Source organism: Sarcophilus harrisii, chromosome 4 (assembly GCF_902635505.1).
Source record: "Sarcophilus harrisii chromosome 4, mSarHar1.11, whole genome shotgun sequence".
Taxonomy (NCBI): domain Eukaryota; kingdom Metazoa; phylum Chordata; class Mammalia; order Dasyuromorphia; family Dasyuridae; genus Sarcophilus; species Sarcophilus harrisii.
Window position 1 is genome coordinate 14444173 of NC_045429.1, and position 14753 is coordinate 14458925.

At 52.4% G+C, this 14753-nt stretch overlaps 1 protein-coding gene across 5 annotated transcripts in view; it reads left to right on the forward strand.

The window, feature by feature from the left end:
- Positions 1–14753, forward strand: part of DOCK7 (dedicator of cytokinesis 7) — a 150827-nt gene that overhangs the window by 133201 nt on the left and 2873 nt on the right. For 3 of the 5 annotated variants that reach the window (XM_031968986.1, XM_031968988.1, XM_031968989.1), the window contains 6 exons: positions 10433–10558; positions 11453–11542; positions 11652–11888; positions 12119–12262; positions 13763–13869; positions 14001–14168. In XM_031968986.1, coding sequence (XP_031824846.1) covers positions 10433–10558; positions 11453–11542; positions 11652–11888; positions 12119–12262; positions 13763–13869; positions 14001–14168 — 872 coding nt within the window. Of the gene's footprint in view, positions 1–10423; positions 10559–11452; positions 11543–11651; positions 11889–12118; positions 12263–13762; positions 13870–14000; positions 14169–14753 lie in introns of all 5 variants that reach the window. The other 2 variants (XM_031968987.1, XM_031968990.1) reach the window with 1 other exon arrangement.

Sequence of the window (14753 nt, forward strand, 5' to 3'; positions counted from 1 at the left end):
TGGATTTTACCAGTAAAGTGAACTGGAGACAGTGGGTGACACTTTGTCACTCGTACACACCCTGGATTATCATAGAGCGACTTTGATTTTTCTCTGACCTTATGGAATAACCCTGATTCGTGTGTCCAAATGGAAAAATCTGTGGTGGACAGACTTCCTCCACCACTGAAATCGGGAGCTGCCCTTTATTTTTCTTCCTTAGGAAGCCACTAAATTGTCGCTGACACTAATTCAGTAGTCTGATGCCTAAAAGCTGGTCATCACCGCCAGGCCAAAAAGAAACCCATTTCTTTGCTTCCGGGAAGTCTCACCAGAGGCTTTAGTCCTCCGACATTTTTCCCCCGGAGCACTTGGCTTAATCGAGCAGCTAGAAATTGGATCTCAAAGGGCAAAAATGAGAGCCTCTGAGCCGCCATTGTTTCTCATGGGCATGATACTAAATCGACCCCTGAACTCGACCCTTTCCGTTAGCTAGAGCGTCCATGTCACTCGGTCACCGCGTGTTCCTGCATGTTCAGAGACACCTCCCTGTCCTGTCCTGTCCAAACCCTGCGCGTGTCCACCTCTGCCGGACCTCTGGCTTCGTAGCTGCCCAGTTTGTTGCATGTTTGGTTTTTGCTTTTCTTTTACAAACACTTTAGTGGATGCTTGCATTTTCAACGTTTGTTTGCTACCATTTGCTGCTTATTTGTTTTGAGATTTCCCTAATTAAAATACTTTCTGTTTTCTCTTCTCTTGCCCCTGGTTGCTGACCCTCCTCCCCACTTTTACTATTGTCTGTTTTGGTAAGTTCGTACTTTGTGAATATTTTTCTTTTTGACTCTGTGGAAGCCCCAGTAATCCTTATTTTATCAAAGAGCTGTGCCAATCGGATGCCCCAAAGCTGGCCAGATGTGCCCCCAGATCGAGGCCCAAGGACAATCGTTTTCACCCGTTCCCGGGCCGGCTCGATCCGGAGAAGCTCCATCTCCTTGTCGGAGGCTTCTCTTCCCCCATCCTCAGAATTGATCCAAATCGCTTCCTGGGTTGGCACGGCTTTTTGGCTCTGTGTGTGTTTGTATCTGAGATGACCCTAAGACCTGCTCTAAAGTTTGGGAAGGAGTTTGCCGTACCTGATAACAGATCCCGTGCTCTCCGTGAATCGCGGCGGCTGCAGTGTGCTCTTTCCATTCTCTCTGCCTTTGCCCTCTCCTCTCCTGAGCCCGCTTATTTTTCTCAAAATATTAGAAAAGAAAATGTTATTTGAAACCTTCCCTTTCGCGTGCTGCCTTTGTGGCTTTGGTTCAGAAACATATGTTTCCAAGGCATTTGAGTTCTTTTTGAATGACTTGTGGGTAACGTGCTTCCCAGAGGGACTCTTTCAGTTGTTAATCACTGTGAACTGGCCCCATTTTCTAGTGGAATAAGTGTGGGGATTCATCTCTTTCTCCTGTGCCCGGTAGAATCTAATGGGATAAGCCCAGGTCTGGATTTCTAAACTAACCTCATTTTTAGAAAGAGGAATACCCACATATTGACAGCCAGTGTTCAGCAGGACACTTTTTCTCATTTCCTTGAATTGGAAAAGAAGGCTGTTTTCTAAACATCGGTCCCATTTTAGCTGAAATACTACTTTAGCTCTTAACAAAGTTTCCTTGTCTATTTTTGTACTCACCCTAATTTCTGGGTCACAGATGAACGTTCTTGGCCCCACATTGGGCACCAAAATGTAATATTCTTCTCTAAAATCTGATCTTCTCTCATTGGAGTTTTCTTGGGGTCTCTGGAGGCAGCCTTTGTTTCAGTTCAGTAATCACCACACGAGTAGCCAGGGGTAAAGTTCAAATCCTTTATTGTCTCCTTCAAAGTCTTGTCTCCTTCACTTGGGGCTTGGCTAGTTTTTCTGGAGGCCTTCCAGAGTCTTGGTTAGTGGAGAAGCAAAGGAGGAGAGCCTGCCACCACTTCTCTGTCTTCCCTTGTTCTCCTTTTGGATGAGTTTGTCCGAACTTACATGGTCTCTTATCAAAGGTGTGAATCTTATGGAATGCTAGTAAGTACTAAGTACATGTACTGAACTAGAAAACTGTTAAGCACCCTGCTAAACAACCATTGTCTCTATCAATTCCACTGACTTAGCACCTTGTTTCAATCCTTTGTTTCAAGTTCAGAGTTCTGGCCCATAACAATTTCTTGGAAGATAATGCTCCCAGCCTTGCAGGAGGCAACAGGAGCCCTGGTTGGTACCTGCTTGGCCCGGGGGTGGCCAGGGGAAAGGTTGGCTCTGATGGTGGAGGGCTGATCTTTGATGTGGAGGTCCTACGGCCAGCCCTCTCCTCATTCCACTGGACCTGGAAAGGTGGCACCTGGCCTTCCAGCTAATATGCTATAGCTAGTAAAGTAATGTTAGCTTCGGGATAAATGGCGGCCGGGAGACCTGATGCTTGTGGCCAAAACAGGAGGTCCTGTCTCTCCTGAAAAGTGCCCACAAGGTACTTTGTTTTCAAGGCTGTTTTGAATTCGGGTTCTCTCTCCTGTTTTATTGTGTGATCCAAGCTTCCTGGTCAAAAGTGTCGCTGCCCGCTGCCCCTTTATCAGAGGACTCCGGCTGCAGCCCCTCTCTGGCCGGACAAACTTGTCTCTGCAGAGTTTCATCCAGCTCAAGGAGGCTCCTCCATCCCCGCATGCAGTTGCCTCTACCTCTCTGTAAACTGCTTACGTCATTTACTTCTGGAATTGGCAGATCCCCAAAGGCCCCCAGGGGGCGGGAGGGGTCAGTGATGGAGACCCTTGTCTTGCTTGTGGGCCCAGCAGAGTGGACCTGGGAGCCCCGTCTGTAACTGGGGGCTCTGCTCTGGCCTGAAGTTGATTAATAAATCCCTGGTCCGTGTCCGCATGGGGCAGGTGCCCAAGCCCTGGCTGGTCTGGCAGCATTTGGAGTCAGAGTTAATTTTAAAGACAGAAACACATTTAAACTCCCTCTCTGTCTTTTAGAGCAAAGCCTCTTCTTCCTTCTCCCTAAAACGTTTGTGATGAGCTGTGGGCTCCCTCAGGTCCGGACTCCCATTGGGGGCTCCTGAGTCTCCCCAGGGGTCAAGCCCCGACCCAACTTGGCTTGAGGTGCGACCTCCAGGTGCTTGCCAGCCTCGGCCTGGGGCTGCCTTCATGTTCCCAGCCTCCTCTGGGGGTTCCTAGCTTAGGGCAGTGGAGCTCTCCAGGAAGCTGTGATCAGCAGGTTGCTATGTCTGAGGGGGGCTCACCTTGGAAAGGCTGTGGTCGGCGCTTCAGGGTGAGATCTGGCCCCAGTGCAGCCCTTGGCGCTCTCCAGAGTGCTGCCCTCCCGCCTGCTCCTCTTCCTCCCTCACTTCTGTTTCTTCCTCCATCTCCCTTTCCCTCCTTCTCCTGCTTCTCCTCTCCCTGCCTGTCCCTTCCCCCTCCCTCCTTCTCCTTTTTTCCTCTCTCCTCTTCCTCCTCTGCCTCCCAGCTTCCCAGCCTCAGCCCCTGCTCTAGCCCCCCTCGGAGACCGCCACACATCCACAGGCCTGGTGTTGGGCATTTCCCAGGCTGGTTATGGTTTTCTACTATAAATCACGAGGATAAGACAGGAGAGCGAACAGAGTAAAGACATCACACCTGTGGCTTTGTGTGTGCTGGCGCGAGGCTAAGCGCACATTCTGCCTCATTTAGTCCTTAGGACAGCTCTCCCAGGTCAGCATTATTATGATTGCCCCACTCTGTAGCTAAGGAAACCGAGGCAGAGGTTAAGGAGCTTGGGGGTATTGGGGTGGCTCAGCTGGCAGAGGATGGCGTGTGACCCTGACCAAGTCAGGCTTGCATGTTTCCTTGCCTGATTAGTAACTGAAAAGAGCTTAGCCTCCGAGTGAGCCAACTTCTAACCCCCACCTCAGTCATGAGTCCAGAGAGTGGCGCAGGCTCTGTGGGCAGAGGCCCGGGTGCCAGGCTGCCCTGACCCAGGGCTGGGGGCGAGGGGACCCTGGGCGAGCTTCGCCTTTCCACCCCTGCCTGCAGGCCGTTCCCCCCTCGCGGTGTGCACCCACGAGGGCTGGACTCCCTGGGTACTCTGGAGAGTGTCCTAAATGTCCTAAAATGAGGAGACAGAATACTTCTGGACAGAAAGGCCTGGGTCGGCTCCAAGGGGTCACTCGGCTACTCTGGGCCGTGATGTTCCAGGGCAGCCGCCCTGTTTTCCAGAGCATAGCCCAGAGCCACACAGTGCAGTCAGCAGGTACTGGCCCCTGCTGCATGCTGACCGCTGCGCCGGGCAGCGACTGCCCTCCGGAAGCTTGCCGTGTGAGGGGGACACAGCATCACGAAGGCAGCAGACAGGCAGGGGAGGGAGAGTGGCCCAGGGTCACTGGGTCAGGGAGATCCGGCTTGGGTGGAGGTTCGGGGGCATACGCGAGTGCCCTCCTTTCTCCTTACCTCAGCATCTCCCCGCCTTCACCTGCCCCCATCCCGACCGGGACCCGGCCACAGTATTTCCCCCCACTTCTTCCATGGTTGCAGATGTTTTTGGTAGTGACCACACCGAGCCTGGTTCTGTGAGATCCTCAGACAGAGCCAAGTCTGTGACCTGGCTCCAGCTGCTTCCCTGCTCTTGCCTCAGTTTCCTCATCTGTACATGGGGGCGATGAGAACCGAGTCACAAAGCCGGAAGCAGGAGCACCAGCTCAGAAACACCAAAAGCAGCTTTTTGGAGTCGCCTTTTTCTGCCGCTTTTAGACACCAAATTAGGGAGAGAGGGCTGGGCCCGGGATTGTGAGGGAAGGGGGAGGATGCTCCCGGCCAGGATGAGGAGATCCTCAGCCAGGAGAGAACCGGACATCCTTCTGCGGGGGAATGCCCCTGGCCCACCCAAGCAGCGTCAGAGGCCGGTGCAAGAGCAGAGGTGGGAGGCTCACAGGAGGAGCTCGCCAGCTGCCGGCGTTACAGAAGAATGGACCCTTCCTCCTCAGTTTTGTGAGAAAGAACGGCCTTTGGAGGTGGGTGAGCCCGAGGGGCAGGGCCGGGCATCGTCTCAGGGCTCTGTGCCCTCCCAGATCCGGCCAGAACGGACATTGGGCGCCACTGAAACCTCAGCAGTGCCCGTGGGTGGGGGCACCCGGAGCCCAGGAGAAGGGTGGGAAGGCAATGCGGCCGTCGCCCGGCCCCACTCGCAGCTTGTGCATGCCCAGGCCGCCGCTGCCCCGGAACACGAAAGGCAGCTTTCGGCGTGTGCCTCTGCTAAAGGTCGTGCTCCAGAGTGCTCCTCTCCCTCCTCCCCAGCCCCTCCCAGGGCAGCAAGCAAAGCAACAAAAGTTCAACGTTCCACATTGTCACAGCGCGCAAGAAAGATCAGCTCAGAAGGGGAAAGGGAAAAACCCAGCAAATGAACAGCAACAAAAGGGAAAATGCTGTGAGGTGATCCCCGTCGGCTCCCACAGTCCTCTCTGGGCGCAGATGGCGCACTCTGCCACAAGGGCATCGGAACTGAGCTGAGTCCCCGCATTGTGGCAGAGCCGCGTCCGCCAGGATCGATCGTCGCATGGTCTTGCTGTTGCCGCGGACCCCGAGCTCCTGGCCCTGCTCCCTTCCCTCCGCGCCAGCTCCCGTCAGTCTCTCCGGCCCCTCTGAAACCCTGCCGCCGGCCGGTCCTTATAGAAGAATATCCCACAACAGGCGAGGTTTGTTGTTGTTTTTTAAAGAATCTCAGTCTGTGAAGGAACAAAAAGATGGAGGACGTTGGTTTCCCATTCCCTCTAAAATGAGGTCCCAGGAACGCCGGTAATGCGGGTCAGCCCCACCCCGGCGAGAAGCCGCCCCCGGGAGAGCCACTTAACCGCAGTGGGTGGAGCCGCAGCCCTGGAGTCAGGAGGACCCGAGGTCAAGTCTGGCCTCAGACACTGAACGCGTCCTGGCTGTGGGGCCCTGGGCAAGTCACTGAACCCCAACCGCCTCAGCCAAAAGAAAGGAAAAAGAAAAACGACGTGAAGAGTGTGAGATAATAAAGTGCCCAGATGCCGTTTGTGACGACAGCGGTTCTTCCTGCGGCTCCTCCTTCTGTCCCTGCTGCTGCTAGATAACTGCCACCGCCCCAGCCTCTGACCTCGGTGCCCCCGAATGGCCACGTCTGCCTTGAGGCTCCCTCAGTCAGGGGCCGCTTCCCCCGCGGTGCGGATGTTTGCCAAAGGGGATGTTCGGGGAGGCCTAGCACCTCTGGGCGCGGGGCTGGCCTGAGCCAGGGCCGCTCGCCCCCTGTGGCTTCCTCCCGCACCCAGCTCTCCCCCGGGCTCTGGGAACTACAGCCGCCGCTCCTCGGGAAAGTGTCTGGGCAGATGGACTGAGCCCGAGCTCCCCGGCGAGGGCAGAAGGGAACAGGGCGGCCGAGCAGGCCTGCGGAGTGCCCGGAGACGCCGAGGGCGCGGCCACCGGATCCTGGGTCACCACCGGCCACCCTGCGCTTGTGCTGCCGCCGGCCCTGGGGCCTTCTGCAGGAGAGTGCGGCTGATGGCTCAGCGCAGCTCTGTCTCCCCGAAACCCAGCTCGCGTCCCCCAGCTGGCCCTGGTCATCTTCAAAAAGTGCAGGATGGGGACAGTTACGTCATGTAATTACCTGGCACACCAGCCGATTCGGAGCCAGTTTTAGGAGGCCCTAAAAGACTAAAGAATGGCCAGGGGAATTACACCCCAGAAGGTGGGAGACCTGGAAATTCTGGGGTAGAAGAAGCTCCAAAGCTCCAAAGAGAACAGAACCTTGCACTCACTCTCGTGCTCCCTGTCTTTCTCTCTCTGCCTCTGTCTTTGTCTCTATCTCTGACTTTCTGTCTTTCAGCCTCTATCTCTGTTTATTTCTTATTTTCTGTCTTAGTGTGTATATCTCATTCTCGTCTCTTTGTGTCTGTCTCTATATTTGTCTCTCTTTCTGAATTTATTTCTCCATATGAGCTTGTCTCTATCTCACTTTCTATCTTTCTTAGTATGTATGTATCTCATTCTGTCTCTGTCTCTATCTCTGTCTCCCTGTCTCTCTCTGTCTCTGTCTCCCTGTCTCTCTCTGTCTTTGTCTTTCTCTGTCTCTGTCTCCCTGTCTCTCTCTGTCTCTGTCTCCTTCTGTCTCTCTGTCTTTCTCTTTGTGTCTGTCTCTCTCTGTGTCTGTCTCTGTTTCTCTCACTTTCTGTCTTTCTGGCTTAGTGTGCATCTCATTCTCTGTCTCTGTCTCTCCTTTTTCTCTTCCTCTCTGTTAACAGAACCGTGTGTGTGCATATTCACACCCAGAGAGACAAGGTGGAGCCAGAGACGTTCTTTTCAGACCCTTGAAGGACTAGGTGATGTGCAGGGAAGCTTCTTGTTTGGGGCTTTAGGGAGCCGAGCTGGACCTCAGAGGCGACAGATGGGGCAGAGTGGCAGCCGTGCCCTGCTCTGTGTCAAGAAAACCGAGTAGACTCTCCTCCCTTCCCTCTGTCTCCTTGGACACCCTCATCTCAAGAGCTTTCGCCAGACCTTTCTAGTCCCGCACCTTCTCCCTGCTACCAGTTGTTAATGTTTTCCTTCCCCCAATTACCTCACATATATTTTGTATTGGAGCTTGTTAGGTTGTATTGGGCTCATAGGCCCAATCGTTAGAGCACCAGGCTCAGTTAGGAAGACCTGAATTCAGACCTCAGATGCTTCCTAATTGTGTGACCCTGGACTTGTCCCTTCCCTCTATCTGCCTCAGTTTCCTCATCTGTAAAATGAGATGGAAAAGGAAATGGCAAACAACTCCAGTATCTCTGCCAAGAAAACCTGAAAAGGGATCATGATGGAACACCATTATTTGGTATTGACTTGTCTACATGCATGTTGCCTCCCCAGCAGAATGCAGGCTCCTGGAGGGCAGGGAGTTTGATTTATGTCTTTACCTGCAGCGCCCAGTACACAGGCACCTAATCAATACTTGGTGAATCACTCAAGGATGCTGATGAAGCAATTCCGCCAGTGAGTTGCAGACTGTACCAGGCTAATGTCTATGGCCATTTTCGGCCCTCCATTTTTAACATGTTGAATGAATTTGCTTCATTCTAAATGAAAGGAGAAAAAAAAGAACATTTTCTTCTCCTAGGTCAGATTGTCCAAATTGGCTTTTATTGCATTTGACTATTTTCCCCTCAATCAAACATTTATTGTTCTTTCTATCTACCCGCCCCCTGACGTAAAAAAAGGAAAAGAAAAAGCAAGGTATTTTTAACAAGTAAGCATAGTCAAGCAGAAGCACTTCCTGTATGGCCGCTTTCTCACTCCGGGTCTTAAGTCATTGTCTCTGTCAGGAAGGGCAGCTCACTTTATGCGTGATGCTTTGGAATCAAGGCTAATCATTATATGGATTAGAGAGCTTCAGCCTTTTCAGAAAAGTTTCCTTCTCACAGTATTGATAGTTTAGTTCTCTCATTTCTGCTCACTTCCCTCTGCGTTCGTCTTCTATGGGACCATTCTTTCCTTTGTATTGTCCAGCACAATTGCATTTTGTTACCCTTTGGGCTCAGGTATTCCCCAGTTAAGGGACACCCCCTTAGTTTCCAGTTGTTTGCCAAGAACTGTTGTAAATATGTGTTTCGAGTAGGAGTGTGTGTGTGTGTGTGCGTGTGCGCGCGCGCATGCTTCACATACACATATGAGAATGGAAGAGAGTTTTTACATGACTGAATTCTCTTAAATTTTGAGATGCCCACATTGACAACAAGTTTTTTGGTTTTTTAATCAGGAAAGTCAGTTTATTTTTATTCATTTATTTAATTTATTTATATTTAATTTATATTTATTTATTTTAATTTATATTATTTATATTTAATTTATAATTAGATTCCTTTAACCCAAAGACATGTTTATGACACATCCCTTTGTAGGAGGGAATGTGAGGTTATGGTCAGTTCCCCAAGCACTTCCAACCTCTGTGCTGGGGGTCCCAGCACCCAAGATGAGCTGTTTCAGCCTTGAGGGCTTACGTTCTGTCTGGGGAAGTAGCATGTGCGTGGATAGTAAACGCGAGGTACCTACAGAAGTGGGCCATGGGAAGCTCCTTGGGCTGCTAGGAAAGACTTCTTGGAGGAGGAAGAGGTGACGGGATAAATCCAACTGAGACTCGCTCTCTAGGTGTTTGTGGCCACTCCTGTCCCTGAAATCTTAGACAGTACAAAACAGATTAAGGGTTTTCCTGGACAGCTTCTGGTCCAGACCGGTTCTGCCCGATGTCAGAACGAGGATCCCTGGGGTAGGCAGAAGGGCAGCCAGGTCTTGGCTCCTAACTCGGCGCCATTGGAAGGTGCGCCGGGCCACCTTTGTGGCAGGTAGAGTCTTCCTGCAAAGCCTGGGTAGACTGCTGAAACCTAGAGCCCCTTTTCAGAAGAAGAAGGGGATGATGTTCTCTTCTATAATGAAAAGAAATGCTCAGTTTCAGTTAGTGAAAAAGAAGACATAATCCCCCTGCCCCGTTCAGGTTCATGGAATATCCGTAAGCCCAGCCATGGACCCAGGTCACGATCCCTTCTCCCTCTGGGGTGGGCGGGATGTTACTGCCGTGTCCTGCAGGCTGCCCACATTTTCTTCACCTCTCATTCATTCTTTGTACACCATTTTTCACAACTGGCGGTATCAAGCCCCGAGAATGGGTATTGAGGAAATACAGACAGAGTGTGAAAATGAGACGTGGATGTGGTACAGAATAACGCGGCTGGTGTCCCTGTGGAGGCACAATCGCCACAAAGCCCTGCCGACGCGGCAGTGCAGCTGAATGGTGCATGGGATTCTGGGGGAGAGAACATACCTCAGTGATGATTTTTTAAGCTACTTTGCATTTGGATTCTCCATGGTTTTTGTGAAAGTAGAAGGGAGCTTGTCATAATTTCTTCCAAAAATAAACCTGTGGTGGGTGCACATGTGGAACAGCTTTTGGTCTTTAGAAAAACAAATCAAGTTCCCCCTAAGAAAGTGATTTTCCTTCTTGGCATTTTATTTCCCATTTCTCTTTCAAGCGTAAGTCAGACTCTCCCATTTTTGCTGGCAGAGCAGCCCCCTGAATGGCTTTTGCTGTTGTCAGACACTGTTGTGTTAACACTGATGTCATTGATGTGACACACACCTGAGAAGCATGTGTCCAACATGCACCTTTTCTGTAACCCAGAAAAAAATGGAGTTCACTTGCCCAAATTTAAACCAGGACATCATCCGTGAGCTCTGTGTACTAACCTTACAAATGCTTATTGTGTAGTCATTTATCAATTTGGGCACAATACAAACGGTCTTTATTTTAAATCTTAATTTAAAAACACCCAGTCATTTTGCTTATAGAATGTTTCATTTTGTAAACTTGTGCTGATGCATCTTGTGACTAGAAACCAGTTAGCCGTGATGTGGACGTAGTACGTGGCTGAAAACAGCTTTGTGTTGAGACCCTTTCGTTGTCTTCACCTAGGATGGCAAGCGGATGTTCGGGACCTATTTTCGTGTGGGTTTTTATGGGACCAAGTTCGGGGACTTGGATGAGCAGGAGTTCGTGTATAAGGAGCCTGCGATAACCAAACTTGCCGAGATCTCGCACCGACTGGAGGTGAGGGCTCAGTATGTGGTATTCCTGGTTGGGTCACTCGCTGCCACCGTCGGTGTCCAGCTTGCATTGGATCGTTTAATGAGCCAACGGTGGCAAATGACCAAACTGCTGCTTGGGGGCTTCAGTTTAAAGGACATTCTTCAAGTCCCACTTACAATACTGACATAATAATCCTAATAATTCCATTTTTCCCAAGTATTCAAACCAATTTTCCCTGTGGCATTTCATTTGCCCCTCAGGATCCCTGTAAAGGAAGTTAGGGGGTGTATCATGTGTAACAGGTAATGAAGGCCAAAGAAATTAAATGACCACTCTTAACAGAACTGGGATTGGGATCCAATTCTGCCAGTTCCTGGAGCAGTACTCTTTCTGTTAGCTACAGCTAGGTCCCTAACTTGGCCAGCCAGTATACCGCTGAAAGCACTGCATTTTACCTGGAAAGTAGCTCATCTGGACAAGTCTGGCTTATTGATTAACCAGTATTTGGCTAATTTGGCTAATATCCCCTTTCAAATTTTTCCTTCAAATTCTAACATGGTCTCCAATAAAGATCAGATCTAAGCTTCAGAGAAATTAAATGTGAACTCCGCTTCTTTCCTGTCCTTTTATTGTTTATTTTTCTTGAAAGTTCATATCGAGGATTGTATATTTTCTAAATGTATCTGCTTGCATTTTTTTTACCGTTTATAAGTTGGAGGGAAAGAGGAAATTTGAACATTTGAGCAGAGTCAATACTAAGTTTTAAGGGCCTGTTTTGTGGCTTCCCGTGGCCATTTGACACATTAAAGCATCTAAATGCTCATGTTCTCTAAGCTCCTTCCAACATGGCTTTCTTCCCTTTTAATTTTGAGTTAAATAGAGCCTTCATGGGAAATGTTTTTCTCTTTATTTTAGGGGTTTTACGGAGAAAGATTTGGAGAGGATGTAGTTGAAGTAATCAAAGACTCTAACCCTGTGGACAAGTGCAAATTAGACCCTAATAAGGTACGGTGACAATAGATAATCACGAGATAGAACGATCCCTTGGATATGCTCCCCAGGGTGGGAGACACTGACGGCCACTGAGGAGACTGAGGGGTCTTTGTTCTCTTAGGCATACATCCAGATCACCTACGTGGAGCCCTACTTTGACACTTATGAGATGAAGGACAGGATCACCTACTTTGACAAAAACTACAACCTGCGCCGCTTCATGTACTGCACGCCCTTCACCTTAGATGGCCGGGCCCACGGCGAGCTCCACGAGCAGTTCAAGCGGAAGACCATCCTCACAACGTCACACGCCTTTCCCTACATTAAGACCAGGATCAACGTCATCCACAAGGAGGAGGTGAGACCGCGGCCTGGCTGGGAGACCGGGGCCCACGTGATCCCCGCACCCCTCCCTCCTGAGCCGCCTGTGACGAAGGCTGCGTCCATACTGGATATGGACGGGGATAATCCATCCATAAGAGTTCCAAGTGAAATTCGTTAATTTTCATTAACTTCGTTAAATCAGTCCTTTCCAATAAAATTCATGAATTGGCTCAGTGCTGATCTTATGGATGTTGTTTCTCTTAGATCATATTGACCCCCATTGAAGTTGCCATTGAAGACATGCAAAAAAAGACCCAGGAGCTGGCATTTGCCACCCACCAGGACCCGGCAGACCCCAAGATGCTTCAGATGGTCCTCCAAGGGTCCGTGGGCACAACAGTGAACCAGGTAAGGGCTGCAAGGGGAGGAGGAGTCTCTGTTGTTACAAGGTGTCGATGGATCTTAGTCCGTCACTAGGCCGTCCTTGCAGAGGGGCAGATTGCAGCCCTTTTGCTGCCCGGTCTGCGGATTCCCCTGGACCTCTCCAGGCTGGAGCCCGTGGCCTGCGTGTGGCCAGCTCACCCGCCCCCATCACCTCAGGTGGGTCCTGGGCCCGCTTTCCTGGGGCCCTTGTTGGCTCTGCATGCGGCCATCTCCGGCCACGGATCAGGACAGAGAATGTCAGCCGAATGGCGCTGGTGCTGTTCAGGATATGGGTGCTCTTCAGGGCGCCAATGCTGCTCAAGCCCCCGCTGCAGACCAGCCAGGAGCCCGGTCTCCCTAAGCACCTGCCAGGAGCCAGGCAGCCCCTGCCTTCAGGGAGCTAATAGTTCAGTAGATGGAGACCACTGCTGCATGAACAAGGAAATGCAACTGGGATGCAAGGGAGTCGGGGAGTGGGGGCTGGAGCAGGAGCGAGGTGACCTGCCCAGCACCCTCCTCCCGCCTGCCTTCCCAAACAGAGGGGCCCCGGAGCTGGCCTGACTGTGAGCAGCGGGGGAGACCTTCTCCCCTAGAGACAGGGCCCCCATCCCCAAGCACCGCCCCCGTCGGGGTGGTCTGCAGCTTCCGGACCCCTGACATGGAAGTGTTTGCTCTGAGATGAAGTCCAGCAAGCTTGTGGTGGATAAGCGGGGGATTCGGGGGCAGGGGGATTGAAGAGCCCAGGCCATAAAGTGGTGGTGCCCCCTGCTTCAAACTCCGCTCCGAGCCGGGTACTGCTCAGGTGGGCAAGGGCTCAGGCTCCTCAAATCGGGGACCCGAGGTTTCTGCCCAGCTCCCTGCCTTGGACTGGACACAAAGTGGCACCATTCCTGGAGGCGCGGGTTTTTCTAAAAGTGACAGGCAAGATAGACTTGGGAACCCCCCCCCCATTTCACAGTCAGTCACATGACCCGAAGCCCCTTGCTCCAGCCCCGTGCTGCTTAAGAGTTCTCCTCCTGTGACCCCTTTTTGCCCAAGAAGTTTCTGTGACCTCAGATTTTTGCATGGAGGAAATAGGTGTACAAATCAAACGTCCACTGATAAAAAAAAGTAGTTTTGTGACCATATACCAAATGTATACATGCCTCCCAGCTCATGTGGTGCCTCAGGGGCACCAGCGTGCACAGAGCCTGGGCCCAGGGTCGGGAAGCCCTGAGCTCCAAGGCTGCCTCAGTTTCCCCATCTCCCCTCCTGGGGTTGTTGTGAGGACCTTGTGAGATAATGGATCTTGGGAGTGTTCTTCCCCATCCTATGGTGCTGTTTGAAGAGAAGCACTGACAGGCCCTCTTGGGCTGTCGGGTCCCCCTCAGGCCACCGGGTGCCCCTTGGGCTGCCAGATTCCTCTTGGGCCTCCACGTCCCCCTTAGGCCACCAGGCCCTGTTTGGGTCTCCAGACCCTTCACTCAGGAGCTTTGTGTCCCTCAGGGACCACTGGAAGTCGCCCAGGTGTTCCTGTCGGAGATACCCCATGACCCCAAGCTCTTCAGACACCACAACAAGCTGCGTCTGTGCTTCAAGGACTTTACCAAAAGGTGGGTTGTGGGCGGGCAGCAGGGGCGGCCGGACCCGGGACTGGGGGAGCCCAGAGGTGCGTTGGTGGGGGCAGGGCGGGTGTGAGTCTGGCCGGCTGTGGAGGGGCCCACCAGTGGGGCTTGTCTCGTAGGTGTGAGGATGCCTTAAGGAAAAACAAGAGCTTGATCGGGCCGGACCAGAAGGAGTACCAGCGGGAGCTGGAGAGGAACTACCACCGGCTCAAGGAGGCCCTGCAGCCGCTCATCAGCAGGAAGATCCCTCAGCTGTACAAGGCCCTGCTGCCCAGCGCCGGCCACAGGTACCGGGGCTGGGGGCTCCGACACGAGGGGGGTGGGGTGGGGCGGAATCCAAAGGCTCAGTGAGCTGGAGGAAGGGAGGTTCTCAGTGGGAGACGGGGAATGGCGAGCCCCATCCTGGAGACCTTTGAGCCAAGGAGGGACGTGGTCCCCAGTGACCTCCTGGGCCCCTTCCTGCTCCTCTCGCCCTCCACGGCATTGTCACCCCAGGGCCTCTTAGGACAGGCACCTCCTAGAATAGAGTCCAAAAAGCCCCCGAAAACCACTGTAAACCTCTGGTCTTTAAGGGGCCCCCCTGGGCCTGGCTGGGCCCCCAACCCTCCTCTGCCATCTGGGAAAGGAGCAGCCCTGAGGGGTCTGCAGGATTTCCCTAGAAAACTGTCCTGGTTGTCCTCAAGATCCCCTTGGAGAGCTGAGAGGGGGAGGCTGGAGGCGAGGAGACTGATCGGGTGTGGGGCAGGAGGCTGCGGTGGGAATGGCCGGACGGCGACGTGAGCGAGGGGGAGGGGGGCAGGACCCCCAGCAGGACAGGACACCAGAGCGCACGGCCCCGCTGGTGGGAGCCTGCGCGGCTCGGGAGGACCGTG